At 43.3% G+C, this 21,125-nt stretch overlaps 1 protein-coding gene across 1 annotated transcript in view; it reads left to right on the top strand.

The window, feature by feature from the left end:
- itga11a (integrin, alpha 11a) overlaps positions 1-21,125 on the top strand; it is a 116,423-nt gene that overhangs the window by 27,517 nt on the left and 67,781 nt on the right. Inside the window, exons 3-4 of the mRNA XM_048615755.1 lie at positions 19,331-19,440; positions 20,778-20,869. Of these exons, the coding sequence (XP_048471712.1) occupies positions 19,331-19,440; positions 20,778-20,869 (202 nt within the window). The remainder of the gene's footprint in view (positions 1-19,330; positions 19,441-20,777; positions 20,870-21,125) is intronic.

Here is a 21,125-nt window from a genome sequence, read left to right as displayed (position 1 = left end):
AAACTGTTGTTTTAATTATATTTATCAATACTGCTTTCTCATTACCATTTCAGAAAAATACTGATCCAATGTATTGCGCATTAGGCTGGAGATTATCAAGACTACATTTTTTCCCATGTGTTAAAATAGCACTTTGAACCCTGACAATTACAACAGCGAGATTCACCATCTCATGATTTCTACTCCTCTTTGCTCTCCTATAAATGTGCAAACACGACCATGCTGCTGAAATATTATTTGACTGCGTGGTTTCAGATTTCAGTCAGCTTTCCCAACCAATGAATTCAAGATCCAAAGTGTGTTTTCTGTCACACTGATCTAACACTTGTTGGAAGACTTGAATTCTGTGAGTTATAATAAACATTTTAACAGTGTCCCATAACTACACCACATGGAATAACCTGAAACAGCAAAGCTGTAATAATGCTGCAAAGGTGTTGCCATATTGCAGTTACTGGTGTACAACCAGATCTTTACATAAGGTAGCAAGCCAAAGGTTTTTTTTGTCAGTTCCAAATTGCTCTCTGGAGCTACCTTTTCCTGACAATGATTTTGCCAAATCCATTTCTGTTCAAGGGGGAATTTACAATATCGTAGAATAGAATCCCTACAGTGTGGAAACAGGCCCTTCGGCCAAACAAGTCCACACCAAACCTCAGAGCATCCCACCCAGACTCATACCCTATAAACCACCTAGTCTACACATCCCTGAACACTACCGGCAATTTAGCATGGCCAATCCACCTAGCCTGCTCATCTTTAGACTGTGGGAGGAAACCAGAGCACCCGAAGGAAACAGACACAGGGAGAATGTGCAAGATCCATACAGACAGTCACCCGAGGGTGGAATCGAACCTGGGTTACTGGCGCTGTGAGGCAGCAGTGCTAACCACTGAGCCATCATGCTGCCCACAATAATGCAGAACAGAACTGGTGTGCCTTCCTCTTGAGGTGATGCACTACTTATTTAAATTCAACTCCAGTATCTTTTCACAGCCTAATTACAGCATAAGTATTAGTGGGAAACTGAAATTATTTCATGTTGACGCAAAGTATGTGGTTATATATGCTTCATATCAGTTGGCTACTCATTGAGAGTCTAAGAGTTAGGCTAAGATATGTCTTTATATGGCACCTTACAGTGTACTCAGAACATTCTATGTAGAGTTCTCAGCTCTGATTGGACGTTTTCCTACAGGTTTCATGACTTCATCTCCCAGCTCCCATCACTGCTTACCTGACACATCGATCCATCCAATGCAGCGACTCCTTGCGTTGATTGGAAAGCGAGCAAACTTTCCATTCTCAGTTGCAGAGTTCTTAGCTGACAATTAGCTGTGATTTTCCAATCTTCAACATATCCTCTATCTCTTGTTAAATGAGAAAGTGTTCAATGAAAATGTAAAAGCATGCACTTCTCTAACACCTCATAGTTTCTTTCTCCCAAGTGCTACTTGCACTAGTATCCAGGAGATCAATCTTTAGTTCTTGGAAACTCAGAGCATCCCCAAGACCCAGAACATGGCTTAGACTTAGACACTGTCTCCTATCCATGGACATATGCTCACAAGCTAATTCTTCCTGATCGAACTGAGCATTGACCAGGGGCCTCCCCAGACAATTGTAAATGTGTTGGAAGGGTTTCTTAGTTGACAACCAACCTGTTTGGCCACATTACAATCACACCTACAACAGGCTGCAAGTCCCAGAGTGGGCCTTGAACTCCAAGGATTGAATTTTTTGGAGGAGGGGTCCGCTGGGGGACAGGTAATGGTGCCTACACCAGAGGTTGGCTTTCCCATTGATTTCTAAACAGAGGGAGCATGACAACATTAAATGGTGCTGAAAGGCATTGGATTACAGCAAGAAGAACGGCCAGCTTTCTGCCCATTTACAAGTAAATTCTCACACTGGATTAGAGCAATCAGCATCCCTTTTCTCTATCACCTTGTGGGGCACATGGATTTGTGCTGATTCTCACACTGAGATGTTAAGTCAAGGATATGATCAAAATTGTGTCAAAACCTCTGGTACTGTTTGAAAGAGATGATCATCTGATTTGAACATCAAAGCTCCTCTGCCAGCTAAGGCAGATTGTCTAGCTGTTCACCTCCTTTTCTTTTTGGAATCTTCCTTTGCACAAAATAACTGTGGCATTTGTCAGGACTATGACAGTGACTCTAGTGCTTTTGGTGGGGCTGGGGGGTACTCACTGGTGGAAAAACTGCTGCTGTTCTGAAAGCAACAACATTCTTTTAAATGATCTGAATAAAAGCCTTCAAACATTCATTCATTCCGCGGATTCTGTTTGAGGTTGGCAAAAGTCTTGAAAACCGACGTGAGGATTTCTCATTAGAAGTTAACCAGTCAAAAGATGACAGGTCGTGATTGTCGAAATGGGCCGGCTGTTAGAAAGCCACTTTCTGAGCTCTTTCCCATCTTTCAACTGAAGTATGTTGTTTGAGGTCTTTGCCAGAATTTAAGTGATGGCTCAAGTTTACTTTAAAGCAGACTATTATTGTCTTAAATGAGGGACGACATACTCCATGAGACTTTATTTAATCTAATCCCCGGATACATCACCTAACAATACTAGGCTCACTGCCAGGGGGCTGGCAATGTGAGCTCAGTGGAATTTAGACATTTAACTCAAGATTTATTTTCTGCCTCGCTTTATTTTCTTGCTTAAGGTCTTTGAGTTGTGAAGCATTTCGTTCTTACAAGTCATTTAATTCAAATGTGATTTTTCTTGTATTTTTTCCTGCTGTTGTTCCCAGTCTAAACAAAATGCAAAATACTTTCCTCCTCAGAAGTCACAGCAGTCCCTCCCGGAATGAACCGAGGAGGCAATTCCCCACTGTCTTCTGGGATCGCTTGGATGAATAGATAAAAGAATGCTGTTTTTTTCCCAAGTTGGGCATTTTGTGAAACTCAAACAAATCTCTTTCTGATCAAAAGAAACCAAGCTGACATTCTGATTGTTATCATTTCTGCTGTTTCAATTCAATCGCTGTGCAAAGAGGCCATTTGGCCCATCAAGTCTGCACCAGTCCTCTGAAAAGCATCCCACTCAGATCCAACCCCTGATCCTATCCCTGTAACCCTGCATTTCCCATGGCTAATCCACCTAGCCAGCACGTCCCTGGACATTATGGGCAATCCACACTAACCTGGGCATAGAATCCCTAAAGTGTGGAAGCAGGCCATTCAGCCCATTAAGCCTATACTGATCTCCCAAAGAGCATCCCACCCAGACCCACCCCCACAACCCACATTTAGCATGGCTAAACCACCTAACCTGGACATCTTTGCACAGTGGGAAGAAACCAGAGGAAACCCATGCCGACATAGGGAAAATGTGCAAACTCCACACAGACAATTGCCCAAGGCTGTAATTGAACCCAGGTCCTGAGAACTGGAAGGCAGTAGTGCTAACCACTGAGCCACTGTGCCACCCATTAATCCAGTAACCTTCATTTCAATTCTTGAAGCTGTAGTAACTGTGGACTAAAATACCCATCCTAAGGACTGCTGTTGCCCAGGCAATGCTTCATGTGTGAAGCCAGATTGATCTTGAGCCTGGCCTTTCCTGATCTCAGTAGGCGTTGTTTGAAAGAACACTGAAGTTGACCTTAATAATTGGACTTGTGGCCAATGCACTAGATCCGGTATGATGCTCCCACTGTTAAATAGCTAATCCTGTTACAGCTCCGAATAGATTCTCAAATCCAAGAGTCTCTGCTGGAGTGACTATGACACATGCTGAATCAAGAAAGTCAGTATCATATTTGCCACCAAATTGGAATAATCTCACCTTTCGCTTTTATAGCCAAATTACCTCATTACTCCCAGATCATCTTGAACAGCATGGTGTCACCAAACTCCTTCCTCTTTGCAACAAACTGCCTCCTTCCAACTGCCTGTTAATCCTTGTCAGATGTGGATTTCTGTCATTTCAAGATTGAAGTCACCTCTGTCTCCACCAACCCTTCAGCTATTCCCCATCCAATCGAGCTTGTCTCCTGCTACACTTCCTAACTTGACCACAATGTGCAGCATCTCCCCCTTTTCTCCCCATCCCTGGCCTTTTTCTCCACAAGACTCATCAATTGCTCCCTGAATCTCCATCCAATTGAGCTCCTGACCATTCTGCTGTCTGTACTTGATCCAATTTCACGGTTCCTTCTCCCTGCTGAAACATAGACAATTTGGATGGGGACTGCTCCTTTGGAGAGTTGGCACAGACACAATAGGCCGATTGGTCTCCTTTTGCGCTGTAATAAGCATGTGATTGTTGCCAATCTCTATCAGGACAGGCTGTGACAAACAGAAATGACACAGAGAAGAATCTGAATTCAGACAAATCAATCTTCTTTGGCAGTACAGCACCATGGGTTATCCTGCAGTCGTGTAGATGTAAACTAAATGTGTTGCTCTTCATCTCTGTACCTTTTTCATCCAGTTCTGACCTGGACATTCTTCCCATCCATTACTTCAAACAGCTTTGCCCATGCACTGGGAGAACTCTCTCCTTAAACCCTCCTGGTCACCTAATCTCTCTGCGCTTTTGCCAACATCCTTAAAGGCTCCTTCTTCAACAACCCAACCTTCAACCACCTCACACCAGCTTCCAATCACCTCCTGCCCTGCTCCTACCCCCACGGTGAACCATTTGGAATAGTTTGCACTGTTCTCCTCCCAGGAGGTGCTAGATGTCTGGTTGTCTCTATTCCGGAGAGAGTTGGAAGCTACACCACTGTAAGTACCTGAAGAGAAAGTACACAAATTTTTGAAAGTATCGGAGAAGTGAGGACTAGGAGGAGCTGGCATGAAAGAGGAATTGAGGCTTGGAGCAGATCAGCCACGATCTAATAGAATGGTGGGGCAGGCTTGAGGGACCAAATGGCCATCCTCCTGTTCCTATTTGTTTTGTTCTTACGTGTAAAAGCAAGGTGCTGCTGCTGGGCAGGAAGTGGTCAGCACGATCATGGACACTTTTCTAGAATTTTGCCTCAAAGTTTAATGTCAGAGAGTGTTCCCTGGAATGAACCCTGGCACCCAGGAGTACTTTTTTAATTGATAATGGAAATATGGTCACTTTTTTTCCTTCATTCATTCACAGGATGAGGGCATCACCGGCTAGGCAGCATTTATTGGGCTCCAATCTCGATGGTACTGTGGAGAACAGGGGTTATTGGATTTCGGTTTGTACTCTGCTGCCTGATTTAAGCAACCTACAAGCAATCTGGATACATGTCCAGAACACATTCTAACTGAATATCCACTGAAAGAAAAGCCTACATTTATATAAAGACAATAAACGTGGAGCTGGAAAAGCACAGCCATTCAGACAGCATCTGAGGAGCAGAAAAGTCAACGTTTTGGGCTGAAACCTTTTGTCGGGACTCCGATGAAATGTTTTGGTCTGAAACATTGACTTCCCTGCTCCTCAGATGCTGTCTGAATGGCTGTGCTTTTCCAGCTCCACATTAATTGACTCTAGCTTCCAGCATCTGCAGTCCTTGCTGTCTCCAAGCTTGCATTTATATAGCACTGTTCATAAGCTCAGAAGATCCCAAACAGCTGTAGAGACAAGGTGGTGTCTCTAATATGTAGTTAATATTAAAATGCCAGAACTGCATACTCTGCAATGACTCATATATCAAAGCTGATCCATATGTGGCTATGTTGTGAACTATCAGCAAAAATCCTTTCTGTAAAGCAAAAATTACCAAAGCAATAACTATAAAAGCAAGATACTGTAGATGCTGGAAATCTGAAATAAGAATAGTAAATTCTGGAAACATTCAGCAGGAGAGTGAGTGCCCCTGGCATCAAGCTGGCGCAGAATCACAGAATCATAGGGATATACAGCACAGAAACAGACCCTTTGGTCCAACTCGTTCAAGGAGCTGAGCCAAATTGGATTTGTTGGGAATCAGGAAGGAAACTTTCCATTGCTTGGAGTTGTCCTTCGTATGTAGGAGGATGGTTGTGGTCGTTGGAGGTCAGTCATCCCACCTCCAGGACATCTCTACAGGAGTTCCTCAGGGGAGTGTCCTAGACCCAACTATCTTCAGCTGCTTCATCAATGACCTTCCCTCCATCATAAGGTCAGAAGTGGGGATGCTCGTTGATGATTGCACAATGTTCAGCACCAATTATAATATCTTGGATAATGAAGCAGCTCGTGATCGTACACAGCAACAATTAAACCTCAACCAGGCTTGTACTGAGAAGTGACAAGTAACATTTGTGCCACACAAGTGTGAGGCAATGACCAAGAAAGAATCTGCCACCTCTGAGCCCACCACCACCACCAACTCCACTCCCCCCCCACAACGTTCAATGCCCTTGGGGCTACCACTGACCAGAAACTGAACTGGACCAGCCGTACAAATACTAGCTACAAGAGCAGGTTAGAAGCAAGGAGTTTGGAGGCAAATAACTCACTTCCTGACTCCCCAAAGCCTGTCCACCATCTCCAAGGTGCAGGCTGGAGCTGTGATGATACTCTGCACTTGTCTGGAATGTTGCAGACACAATAAGCTCAAGAGCTCGACACCATCCAGGACGAAGTAGCCTGCTGGATTGGGGAAACCTTCAACATTTACTGCTTCCATCACTGACACTCAATAGCAGCGCTGTGTATCATCTACAAATTGGACTGCAGTAATTCACCAAGGCTCCTTCAACAGCACATTCCAAAACTACACCCTCTACATGTAGAAAGACAAGGTAACACCACCACATACAATCTCTCTCCAAGCCAGATACCATCTTGAGTTGGAGCCATATTGTCATTCCTTCTGAGGAAGGGTCACTCAACCCAAAATGTCAACTCCGATTTCTCTCCACAGATGCTGCCAGACCTGCTGATCTTTTCCAGCAATTTCTGTTTTTGTCTTTCCTTCACTGTCACTGGGTCAAAATCCTGGAATTCCCTTCCTAGCAACACTGTGCATGTCTCTACATCCACATGAACGACAGTGGTTCAAAACGGCAGCTCACCAGCACCTTTTCCACAACATTTTGGGATGGGCAATGAAGTCTGATCTAGCTGTCAACACCCACAACTTAGGAGTGATTTGTTTAAACATCAGGCAGCATCTGTGAAGAGAAACAGGATGAACATTTCAGGTTGATGACAACTCTTCACAAACCACAGTCCCCATTCCCTATCATGGTGAGGGTCACAAAGCAGTGTGGGGGTGTAAAGTAATGCCAGCTATTAACCAACCCAATGTTCTCATACGTGACACCTATCGCTTCAACCCCAGTTACAACACACCTCATACAACACACCAGCTTTCAAGAATTGCAGGCACTGGTCTGTGGGTTTGTAAGTGAGTCTATAAATATTGTTAACAGTATTTCACATTCTCCAGACGACCCAAAGTGTTTGACAGGAAATAAATGACGTTCCAGCTCTAGGTTTGTGCTGTTAAGCAGATTGATACATCAACATATTGGAGGATTGCACCTGCCCCCACCACAAACAGCAATGGGAGTGATGCTTGGAGGGGAAATGTAGGCCATACCTTGAGAGAAGAAATTCCTTGTCCTTCACCTGATCAGACACTGTGAGATATCAGTGAGGAGATGTTGCACTGGGCTTGAGAGAAAGGCAATCTGCTATGGAGACAATCCTCTGTTGCCCAGACAATGTGAGAAAACCACATTACAGTCAGTTCTGGGAATGGTAACTGATGCTTGCAATATGTTTGTATAAAATAAGTTTGAACTCTGTGACTGTCTTACAACTTCAAAAGAAAGTGCATGCTATCATTGCTCGTAAACAGTCTGCATGGTAATTTTAATGAGGCTGAATGCATGGATTATTTCAATAAGGATCAAAATTTGAGAGAGAATTACATTTCTACAGTGCCTTATTTCAGTCAGAAACATCTCAAAAAGCTGCACATTAATGGGGTGATTGTGGATTCCTGGTAGATTTGTAGTCCTACGCTCCCTATGTTGTACAGTTGTCTCGAATGAATTAGGCTGAAGTGCAGGGATTGTTTTTTAGACAAAAGTTTCAGCCATTTTGTCAGTTCATTATCCTATAAACAGTAATCAGATAAGCGACCAAGTCAGCTGTTTCTGCAGATGTTGGTTGAGGGAGGATTGTTGGTCAGGACGCTGGGAAGAAGTTCTTCACTCTTTCAAAAAGTTTTCTGGGATCTTTAATATCCACCTGGATAACTAAACAGTGTCTCTGTTTAATCTGTGGAGCCTCTGACAGATAACACTTTGCTCAGAGCTGCATCAGAATGTAAGGCCAGGATTTCTACTCAAATCCCGAAGGGAAGTTTGTTTAGTAGGGAGAGAAGACAGTGAGCAATGGTAACAATTAGAAAGAAAGATATCTGCGAGTTCCCTTTGTGGAAATATATAACATTCTTAATCATGTGACTTTAAAGGGTGGACCATAGACCTAGACTAATTGAGCCAAAAGACTTGTTTCTGTGCTGCTGGATTTGGTAGCTCAGTTGGCTAAATGGCTGGTTTGCAATGCTAAGTGATGTAAACAGTGTAGGTTTAATTCCTGCACAAGTTGAAGTTACTGTGAAAGACACTCCTTCTCAACCTCTCCCCTTGCCTGGGGTGTGGTGACCCTTAGGTTAAACCCCTGCTATCATAGAATCAGACAGCACAGAAACTAAACTAGTCCCACCTGCCTGCTCCTGCCCCATATCCCTTCAAACCTTTCCTATTCATACATTCATCCATATGTCTTTTAAACGTGGTAATTGTACCCACATCAACCACTTCATCAGGAAGTTCATTCCACACACAAACCACCCTCTGTGTAAAAAATTTTCCTCTTATGTCTTTTTTAAATCTCTCTCCTCTCAACTTAAAAAATGTGCCCTTCATCATGAAGTCCCCCACGCTAGGGAAAAGACAACTACCATTAACTCTATCTACAGCTCTCATTATTTTATAAACTTCTATCAGATTGCCTCTCAAACTCCTACGCTCCAATGAAAAAAGTCCCAGCCTATCCAGCCTTTCTTTATAACTCAAACCTTCCATACCCAGCAACATCCTGGTAAATCTCTTCAGAACCCTCTCCAGCTTGATAATATCCTTCCTATAACTGAGTGACCAGAACTGGGCACAATATTCCAGAAGAGATCTCTACAACAGCAACATAATGTCGCAACTCCTATACTCAAATGACTGAGCAATGAAGGCAAGTGTGCCAAATGCCTTTTTAGCCATCATGTCATTATGTGCCGCAAACTTTAAAGAGATATGTACCTGCACCCCCAGGGTCCCTCTGTTCTACAACACTACCCAAGGCCCTACCATTAATTGTATAAGCCCTACCCTTAGTTCTTGTACCAAGATGCAATACCTCGCATTTATCCAGACTGAGTTCCGTCTGCCATTTTCAGCCCATTGATCCATTTGTAATTTGTAATTTTAGAAAACCTTCTTCACTGTCCACAATTTTGGTGTCATCCGCAAACTTACTAACCATGCCTTGTATATTGCCATATTTAAATAATTTATGTAATTGACAAACTAAAGAGGACCCAGGACCAATCCCAGTGGAACACCATTGGTCACAGGCCTCCAGTCTGAAGAGCAACCCTCCACCATTACTCTCTGTCTCCTGCTTTTAAGCCAAGTATGTATCAAGTTGACAAGCTCACCCTGAATCCCATGTGACCTAACTTTACTAATTAGTCTACCATGCGGAACCTTGTCAAAGACTTTACTAAAATACAAATAAACAATGTTTGCTGCTCTGCCCTCATCAATCTTTTTGGTAACTTCCTCAAAAAACTCAATTGAGTTTATGAGACATGATTTTCCTCGGTCTAAGGTGCAGTAGGATCATGGTGACTTTAATTTTGCATTGATCTTCCAAAGTTGGGAGCTAATTGGGTCAATGTATAGAATGTGGATCGGATTAACACCAACAGCACAGGTTTGATATCTGCTCAGGCTGAGATACTCTTGAGGTTTGTCTCTGCTCAGTAGCAGCAGTGTGTACTATCCACATGATGCACTGCAGAAATTCACCAAAGATCCTCAGACAGTACCTTCTAAACCCACGACTACTTCCATCTAGAAGGACGAGGGTAGCAGATACATAGGAACACCATCCCCTACAAGTTCTCCTCCAAGTCTCATCATCCTGACTTCAAATATATCACTGTTCCTTCACTGTTGCGGGGTCAAAATCTTGGAATTCCCTCCCTAAGGGCATTGTGGGTCAACGTACAGCACATGGACTACAGCGGTTCAAGAAGGCAGTTCACCACTACCCTTCCAAGGGCAATAAAATGCTGGCATGGCCAGCAATGCCAGTGTCCCAGTTGGTGACTTGCTGCTGCCTGGTAAAAAACCCATCATCCCAATTGTGATTGCCGTCCGGGTAACTAGAGGTGGGTATTACATGATGGCCCAAATGAATTAATTTTTTTAAAAAATCAGAGTTGAATGGAAATTTCAAGGTTGCAAACTCTGAGGCAACGAAGTTGTTCTGATTGAGTGAACAGCTGACAGGAGGCTTTAAAACCTCACATTTGTTTCAAACTGTGAGCATGGCCTAAAGGAATCAATGTTGAAACCAGGCTCCTGAAGCAGCAAAAACAGTAGGCCATCCACACCTTAACAATCCCATGTGGGCTCCACGTGACTCTCTCTCCACCATGTCCCTGCTCTTACAGGAATGGAGACCCACCCCACAGACCTACCCTGCCCCTACACCAACTCTTGCAGATCAGCACCATCCAAAACCCCAGCCCCTCATGACCTTAGATGTTCACAGAATGAGGCACACTGACGTCCCAGCCACGAAATTGGGTCCTGGTGGGAAAGTGAGCCGGATTATGCTGTGGGAGGTCTCAATGAGTTGAGTGGCTATATTCCAGTCATTACTTTGTGGGGAGAAGCAGAGCACCAAAGGCTGGGTTACATTTTGAAGAGAAGGTGAGTATTGTTCTTTGGAAGAGTAGTCTTGGTTGGGAGATTCAAAGCTTGGACAAAGCTCATTGACCTGAAACACAAGGTAGAATTTTTTTGGGGGTTAGAGCAATGTGGACAATCGTGAGATTTGGGCCAGAAGTAGGTGAGAAATCTAGCGAGGCCCATCTCAACATTTGGAGCAGCTTATTCCATCTTCTCAGCTTTGCACAAGTGACCTAACGGATTTCTCACTGGACAGTGGTGAGTTGCCAATTGAGGGAGATTATTGCTTGTCAAGAGCTTTATTAAAGTCAGTATTTACCTCATTAATATCCAGCCTCCTGTCCGACCAAACCTGCCAAAGAAACTCAACATCAAGAAAACTCAACATTGAAATTTCATTGAAATTGAAAACTCAACATTGATTCAGCTCACTGCTTGCTCTGAATGACCTCCATGTTAGGTATGACCAAAGTACATCTCAGGGTATGGTCCATGTGCTCCAGCTGAATGCACCTCTTCTCCACAGACATTGGCATTGTGACCATCATGGCATCTCCCCAATACACTAGCAGGGCACACCAGTAATGGGGAGGGAAGTGGTTGCACCCAGAATTAAAGTGGGGGAGGGGACCAAGAGATTCAACCTGTGAGGGATGGGACTGCAGCACCAACAAATGTCAGGGCTTTTAGGGGGAAAGAACATTACATGCAGACCCATCCCCTTTTCAGGACTGAGAACTATGGGTCCCTATTCCCTGGCAGTCTTAATGTATTGCCCCTCTTTGTGTTGTACCTCACTGCGGCTGACGTCAATGAGCAGCTCATTCACGCCTACACCCTTTGGACACAGAGACCATGAAAAAACAGGGATGTAGTATGAAAAGGGCTGAAGGTGCCGGCAGCACCCATTGCCCTGTATACGCCTTGTTCCACTTGCAGCAGGCTCTCAGCACAGACTTCCATCCACAGAACATTGGCACCGCCCTGTGGGAGGCAACACCAGCTCCCCTGATTCCCTGGCACCATGCTTTCAGTCCTGGGCACCAGTAGGTTGGGCAATGGAGGACAGATGTATGTGCCTCTCCAGCAAGCATTGAGGGTACTGGGCCTGGCTCCTTGTGGCAGCCATCATCCTGTCACATGATTTGCTGTCCTGCTGCAGCTTTTGGCCAATGAGGGTCACTCCTTCTCAGGAGGAGGGGACACAGTTTTAAAGCGATATGCAAACATAGTCGACGTGACGTGAGAAAGTGTTTTACACACAATGAGTGGCTTGGCAATAGAATGCAGCGCCTGGAAGTGTGGTGGGGGCAGGTTCAATTGAGGCAATCAAGCAAACATTAGATAGTTATTTGAATAGAAACAATGTACAAGCGTTTGGAGACAGGGCAGGAGAACAGCACTGTCATAATGCTCAGTACAGAGCTGGGGCACAGATAATGGGTTGAATGGTCTCACTTTGCCTGTAATAATTCTGTGAACTTTAAATGGTGTGTCCAAAACTGGCCACAAGTTCTTTGAAATAGCGATTAACTTTACTTAAGTGTAGTAGGCAGTAAAGAAAGCAAATGATATGTTGACCTTCAGAGCAAAGGGATCCGAGTACAGGAGCAGGGCTTGCTGCAATTGTACAGGGCCTTGCTGAGACCACACCTGGAGTATTCTGTACAGTTATGATCTCTTTAGCTGAGGAAGGATGTTCTGGTGATGGAGGGAGTGCAGCAAAGGTTTGCCAAACTGATTCCTGGGATGGCAGGACTGATGTATAAAGAGAGACTGGATCATTTAGGACTATATTCACTAGAGTTTAGAAGGAAGAGAGCATCTAATAGAAATCTATAAAATTCTAACAGGACCAGCCAGGCTTATCACAGGAAGGATGTTCATGATGACTGGGGGGAGAGTCCAGAAACAGGGTCACAGTTTAAGGATGCAGGTTGAGCCATTTAGGACTGAGATGAGGAGAAATGTCTTCACCCAGAGAGTGGTGAGCCTGTGGAATTCTCTGTCATAAAAAGCAAGTGAGACCAAAAGACTGAATGTTTTCGAGAAGGAGTTAGATATAATTCTTAGGACTAAAGGGATCAAAGGATATGGGGAAAACTGGAAGAGCGGACTGAGTTGAATGATCAACCATGATCATGTTGAATATGGAACAAGTTTTAAGAGCCAAATGGGGAAGCACAGAGGCTCAGTGGCTAACAGTGCTGCCTCAGAGCACCAGGAACCTGGGTTTGATCCCACCCTTGGGTGAATGTGTGTGGAGTTTGTACATTTTCCCTGTGTCTGCGTGCGTTTCCACCAGATGCACAAGTTTCCTCCCACAGTCCAAAAACTGTGAAGGTTAGGGTGGCTTGGCCATGCTTAAACTGCCTATAGTATCCAGAGAAGTGTAGTTTACGTGGATTGGCCATGGGAAATGCAGGTTTAGAGGGATAGGGTAAAGGGGTGGGGCTGGGTGGGATGCTGTTTGGAGGGTTGGTGTGAACTATATGTTCTGAATAGCCTGCTTCCACACTGTAGGAATTATATGATAAATAGTCTACTCCTGCTCCTATTTTCCACAGCTCTATGTTAATATAAAGACAGAAACTGCTAGAGAAAACAGCATGTGTCCAAGAACTCTGCTTCAGAACTGTTTTGACAGAAATTAAAAACGAAAACAACAGCGGATGCTGTAAATCAGGAGCAAAAACAGAAGTTGCTGGAAACATTCAGCAGGTCTAGCAGCATCTGTGAAGAAAAAAAGTCAGAGTTAACGTTTCGGGTCTGATGAGCCTTTCTCGGAACTGAGTTCTCAGAATCCAGTTCTGAGGAAAGGTCACCAGAACTGAAACGTTAACTTTGATTTTTTTCTTCACTGATACTGCCAGATCTGCTGAGCTTTTCCAGCAACTTCTGTTTTTGTTCCTGACAATCATTAACCTTGATTCAGTCACAAGACCTGCTGAGTTTCTTCAATACTTTAGGTTTTTATTTCAGATCGTCAGCATCCACCATATTTAGCTCTTATTTGAATAGTTTCATTTATTTAGTTAGGTAGGTTTTAATAGAAGAACCAAAGTGAAGGGCTAACACCAATAACCTGAGACACTGGTGATGGTTAAATGACAAGACTATCCTGAGCTCAGTGGCCCTTCCATACCAGTTCACCATCTCCTTCCACATCAGCCTGAGGTCTCCCTGCTCATGTAGCACTCTACAAAATATCGCTTCGGAAAAGAGGTCAGGCTGGGAATGTTCAACATGTGGCTTCAGTTTATTGTAAAAATTGTTTATCCTTGAACAACTTTGAGGTTTAGTTTCCTAAGTGAGTGCCCAATCAGTTTGTGTCATTTTTGTTGTGGATTATTTAAACCCTTTTCGAAGTTATACAGAAATGCTGTCATGTAAATTATATCTCCATGAGTGATAACTCAATTTCAATGCTGAATGCTGTTTATTTACTAATTAGCAGAGTGATGACAATGGCAAGCTTTATTCCATATTTTTATTCCATCACATAACATGTGCTTATCTTAAGAAGATTCCTCCTTATGCTGCCAAGTTCCAATTTGTGTTTAATTTATGTGACTGATAAAGGAAGGTCAGATGCGGAGAATCTGCAACGTGGCCAGAATTAGCTTCGCTTCTGTTTATTTGTTGCATCCTAAATGCACTGAGCTTTACTCTGGTCTGGTTTGGCTGCCATTCTTTACCAAATTCTCAGACAGTCGTTTTGTCAGGAAAAAGCAATTAGAGGAGCTTTATCGTGAGCATTTCCATCAGCAATGTACACATAAGATTTTCCTTCATCATTGCTGGGTCCAAATCCTGGAACCCTCTCCGTAATGGCTACCTACACCATAAGGGACTGCAAGTGGCTCACCAACACCTTCCCCAGGGAAATTACAGGTGGGGAATAAATGCAGGCCCATCCAGCAAAGCCCACATCCTATAAATGAAAAGTTTTTTTAAACATCTGGGAAAGACAAATCAGCAAAGATCCCCTGTACATGCGTTTAATTCATTGCTGTTATTTTCACTGAGATATTACTGACAGACAGGCTGTTCAGGGTTGGTAAAGGTGATCAGAATGTTTCAGATTGTTTCATGACAAGATTACTTTGACCCTTCTTGGTCCTTGTGGTACTTTTACAGCAGTGGTCCTTCACAATGTTCATGAGATTGTTTGAAGGAGAACAAGTCTCAAATCCCTGTTTAAAACACACGCTTTTGATGTGGGAAGTCGGAGCCAACCCTGGGGTAGGTCTGGGTGGGTAAGGTACGAGGCTTTCACCTGTGGGATGTGGGATCCAGCCCAGGTTGGTGGGACAATAGATACCAGCTGATAGTTTCCGACGTTTGAATATCCAATTCATCTCTGAGTGGTGGGGGGCATAGCACAGAATGGGCGAAACTTGGCATTAATTTCCATTAAGAGTTGACAGAGCCACTCAGTAAAATTATGCAGCTGATCTCTGCAGGAATGGATATGGCATTTGGCTGCGATTGCTGTTTTCACTTTGCTTGGAGCAGGTAACACAAAAGAATGATCCCTGGACATGTCTCTATCCCAATAAAACACAGAAACCTCTAGGCATCATCACTGTGATAAAACAATCCACAGTCAGAGGCAACAAGGTGTAGAGCTGAATGAACACAGCAGGCCAAGCAGCATCATAGGAGCAGGAAAGCTGGCGTTTCGGGCCGACACCCTTCATCAGAAATGGGGGAGGGGAAGGGGGTTCTGCAATAAATAGGGAGAGAGGGGGAGGCGGATAGAAGATGGATAGAGGAGAAGATAGGTGGAGAGGAGACAGACAGGTCAAAGAGGCAGGGATGGAGCCAGTAAAGGTGCGAGCAGTTTCAAGGCCGAAGAGATTACGAGAGTGTTACAGTGGGAGAGAGATCCACTGAGGTTTTTCCGGAGGGAGGAGGGTAACTTCTTCAAGGTGGGCATCCTTAGAAGACGCTTCACAGTGGGGTTAAAATTATATCAGAGATAGTAGGAACTGCAGATGCTGGAGAATCTGAGATAACAAGGTGTCAGTCACAGGCAGGCTGTTGTCACTGTGGTATCATTAATGTGTAGTGATGATACAAAAAGAACAAGTTTAATTTTTCTACTTGTGAATGGAGAACATCAGCTGTGCTACTTTGATTATTACAGGGGCAGCAAATTATACTTAAAAATATGCAAGGTACTGTATCTTACTATACCTAGAAACCAAGGAGGTGCACGTCTTTGGACGAATTCAGGAGCTGGGGTGAAAATTTTCTTGACTCTGAATCGGAAGGTTGTGAATCTTTTTCCACATCCGGACTTGATAAGATAAACTAAACAAACATTCCAGACGATAGGGAAAGGAATGCGAGAGAGCTGCAGATGTATTTCAAACCAAGGTCTCATAATCCCTTATCAGGTGAGCCATAAGGATTCCATGATGCTATTTGGATGCTGACCTACCGTTGACCCAGTTTGCTAGTCAACATTTGTCACTCAAAAAACAAATCAAAAGACAGATTAACTGCTCATTAATTTTATTGCTTTGTTGGATTTTATTGTTGTGTTGAGCCTTTGCTGTGCAAAACATAACATTTGTCTCTGTAACAGAAGCCATTGTACTCCAATAAATTCCAATTATGTGAAGTTATTCAACATGCTTCAGGAGGATGTGATATGAAAGATTTTAATCAACTAAGTAGAAACTGTCTCCACAAGCAGTTTAGTCAGTAACTTGGTAATATAATTTTAAGAAAATTTTCCACCATCTACAAGGCACAAGTCAGGAGTGTGATGGAATACTCCCCACTTGCCTGGATGAGTGCAGCCCCGACAATACTCAAGAAGCTTGACACCATCCAGCACAAAGCAGCCCACTTGATCAGCACTACATCCACAAGTATCCACTCCCTCCACCACCGACACTCAGTAGCAGCAGTGTGTAACATCTACAAGATGCACTGCAGAAATTCACCAAAGATCCTCAGGCAGCACCTTCCAAACTCATGATCACTTCCATCTAGAAGGACAAGGGCACCAGGTACATGGGAACCACTCCCTGCAAGTTCCCCTTCAAATCTCTCATTATCACGACTTGGAAATATATTGCTGTTCCATCAGTTTCGCTACGTCAAAATCCTGGAATTCCCTCCCTAAGGGCATCGTGGGTCTACCAATAGCACATGGACTGCAGCGGTTCAAGAAGGCAGCTCACCCCCGCCTGCTCAAGGGGCAACTGGCGATGGGTAATAAATGCTGGCCCAGGCAGTGATGCCCACATCCTATGAGTGAAAATAAAACAGCTCAGGATGAGTTTTCAGCTGAACAGAAGGGTGAGTTAGTAGGTGAAATCTCCAAACTGTGAAACACGTTATACATAGAGACCTTTATTATTTTCTCTTTTGTATGGTTCACGAATGTTTTTGTGCTAAAAGAGCCTTCTCAGCCTCGTGTGAATGTTCAGTGACTCACCACTGTGGTAACCAACCACAAAAATAAATCTACAATCACGCATCAGGTTTCAATCAGGAATCTGGCTTGTCCAGTATTACCAAAAACTCAGATCATAACAAAGGTGCCATAGAAACACAAAAAGGATGTCAATCGGCCCATCAAATTGTACTAGCTCTTTCAAAGACCAATCCAGTTAATCCCTCTCCCCTGCTTTTATTCTGCAACTCTTTTCTCCTTGTAATATTAGTCCAATTCCCTTTGAATAACCATCTCAAATTCTAACAACTCGTGGTATTAAAATACACTTTCCTTATGTTATCTTTGATTCCTTTGCCAAGAACGTTAAATCTGTATCCTCTGGTTATCAACTCTTCATGGTGTGGGAGGTTGTTTCTCTCCAGCTACACTATCCAAATCCAGTTAATGATTGTAAACACCTCACCCTCAAGTGTAGGAAGTGGATTCCCTTTTACAGTGGATGTGGACAGCAAGGAAGTTGTGGAGTCAAGACAAATATTGACAAGTTCACAAAGGGGCCAGAGAGAACTGGGGGAGGGATTTCAGAACTGGGACCAGACGCACAGACTTCAGGAGCCTCTTTTGATCCTTTGCATTCCACTCGTCCCCAGGTTGAGTCCACACCGGCACACTAAGAATGATTTTCTCAGGTTGGACAAAAATATTCTAACCACAGAAACTTGGTCCAGCCACCAGGTTAGACATTATTCAACAAAAGGGAAGTCAAACCTTGCTGAAAGTAACAGAAACCACCGGATGGTTGAATGAGTCGGAAAAGACAAACCAACGCACACAGTGGGGGGCACGCAGTTCAGGCGACACACATTGAGAATTTTTTGGTTATTTCTATTTTTGTGAAATAAAAAAGGTTTTTGTTAACATTCTAATGCTCAGAATTATTTCCTTTGGGTTGCCGTGTATTTACACAGCTGAGATGATGGAGTCCAATATCTTCTTTGGAAATATGTCTTTTAGCTTCTGAGTTAGTTTCCAAAGCCAAGCACAACCTATTTCTAAGATGCAAAGTCTAATGTAGCCCTGAGCTGCTCTCAGTGGGAAACCTGTTGATCCAGACTTTGCAAAAAAATCAAGTTCTGTTTTAAACTGTTCCCAATGGTTTTGGGATTTGGGGTTTTTTTGAACTGTTGATTGGCCTCAGTCTGATTTAAAATGTAAGAATATGTTTTCCTTTGGTAACTACTTAAAAGGAAACTGTAGCTATTTAGTTTATACTGTCTCACCTACACTGTTCTACTCTCCCTGTCCCGCACTGCACCACCTCCCCAAATTCCAGACCTTTCCTGCACAAGATTCCCTTCTCTCTCACTTTGTGTTCCAGCATGGAAATCAGGAAGATACTTGCACACCCCCCGTGCCCCTAAGGGTTGAGTATAATGTGGCAATCACTAGAAAACAAAGTCTATTTGAGACAAATAGCAGAAATGCTTTTCAAGGGAAGCTTGGCAATCAGTTAAATGGGAATGGGTTGGAAGAAAATTCTGATATAGTAAGGTGAGAAAGGGCTAGAAGGAGTGGAATGATTTGGATTAGTTGGGCTGACTGATCTCTCTCTTTATATAGGGGGAGGCAATGGCCTAGTGATATTATCACTAGATTATTAATCTAGTCACCCAGGTTCAAATTCTGCCAAGGAATTTGAATTCAACAAAACTCTATAATTCCAAATCTAACAATGACCAAAAAAAGCCATTGTCTATTTTTGGAAAAAATCCCATCTGGTTCACAGGAATCTGCCATCCGTACCCAGCCTGGCCTACATGTGACTCCAGACCCACAGCAATATGGTTGACTCTTTACTGCCCTCTGGGGCAATTAGGGATGGGCAGTAAATGCTGGCCTAGGCAGCAATAAAAGGAATTCTATGTAACCTTTACTCGACAGTTGCAGGATTTCACAATTCATTATTCTCCTGTTCTGGAACAGGCTTCTGGTTGGTGCCCCATGGGCTGGTGTTGGGAAGAAAAGGACGGGGGATGTTTACCGGTGCCCAGTGAGAAACCAGACAAACTATGGATGTGGGAAGCTGAACCTGGGTATTGTATTCTTTGTTGTATCATGGATTATAAAATGTCTGATTGCGTTGGAAAATATATCTCACTTTGAAATGGATGATCCAGTAACTTTGCATGGTTTCAGTTCTGCTGGGCTACACAAGGCAGGTAGATGTCTGTTCTCAGGGTTTAAAAGTCATCATGACCAGCAATCACTGATTGCTGATCAGTCTAACCAAAATGATTGTCCACCTCAGAAATTCCACGTTATTGATCCTGGGTTCTGTGGCTCCTTTTGTGGCTGATGATCCTGATCCTAGGGGCACATCTCCGAATGCACATTTTAAAAGTACAGCATGCTCACTCTTAGCTCTGGTAATGTGAGATAGTATTCCCAATGGAACCAAGGGAAAGTGCATCTTGTTGGGATACATGAACCCTAATGGTCTTCTCTCCTTGCTGATAAGCTCTGGGATTTCATCAGAGTGGCACAAGACTACAAGAGAAGGACAAAGTAGTTAGAAATTTGGATCATCATCACACTTTCACTTACCTACTGCACCAAATGCACTTGGTGAAGCCTTCCACAGTCAATTAGCCTGTCAGCAGTGTTACTTAGGCAGCGAGGAATGGTCACTTGAATGAGCTACTGTTCATATTGAACACATTGGAAAAAAATCACACTTGTTGAGGAAAGCATGTGTGATAGGTAGTCAATGTTGTGCTTTTCCAACAAATATAATGACACAATGATACTAAATAAATGCGATTTATGAGGACTACTATCACTTCGTCTGAAAGTAATTGAACTTATGCTAAGCCAATCTCCCATCCATGGACTCCATTTACACTTCTCGTTGCTGCGGAAAGACAGCCAATTTCATCAAAGATCCCTCCCTTCCCAGTAATACCCTCTTCCAACCTCTTCTGTTGGGCAGAAGATACAGAAGCTTGAACACACGTACAAACAGGTTCAAGAACAGCTTCTCTTCTGATGTTGTTGGCCTGCTGAATGGATCTCTCTAATTTCAAATCTAGTGTTGACCTTGCTTTTGTGCACCTCCTGTGCAGCCATGACAACGTCTGCCTTGCTCTGTCTAAGCACCCTATGATCTGTATGTCCTTGTTTGCTCTGATCTGTCTGTACTGCTCGCAAAACAGAACACTTCACTGTTCTTAGGTACATGTGACTACAATAAACCAAATCAAAACGAATATTTAACTTAATATTTATTTATATTCCAATCAACATTAGCCACTAACCTTATCTCTGGGTGAAGAAAATTGGAATTAAAATGAAATGAGGAGTAAGATAAATTTGATGATAAACACTGGTGGTTGCAGGCTTATCTAATCTACTGTCAATTCATTCACACAAGGAAGAGTATCCCTGCCTTTTGTATCGGAACATAAGGACAACATGCAGCTTGGAATGACTTTAACCAGCAATGCCAAGGACCATTCCTTTGTGGTAAGTAATGGCTGTCATTTTTCTTTAATTGTTATTAAAGAATTGTTATCACTTACATCATAGCTTCCATATCTACAGATTGTTCCAGAAAGGAATGTTGCAGTGTAGTCACTGTTGTTATGTAGAAATCATGGCTATCACTTTTGGCACAGCAAGCTCCCGTGAGTGATGATGAGGTTTCTACCTGCCTGACCCACTGTGATCTCAGCACTTTTTGTTATCAGTACAGATTCCAGCATCTGCAGTAATTTGCTCC

This window comes from Rhincodon typus, chromosome 33, assembly GCF_021869965.1.
Source record: "Rhincodon typus isolate 14 chromosome 33, sRhiTyp1.1, whole genome shotgun sequence".
Classification (NCBI taxonomy): domain Eukaryota; kingdom Metazoa; phylum Chordata; class Chondrichthyes; order Orectolobiformes; family Rhincodontidae; genus Rhincodon; species Rhincodon typus.
The sequence above is the reverse complement of the archived record's forward strand: the minus strand, read 5'-3'. Positions and strand labels throughout refer to the sequence as shown.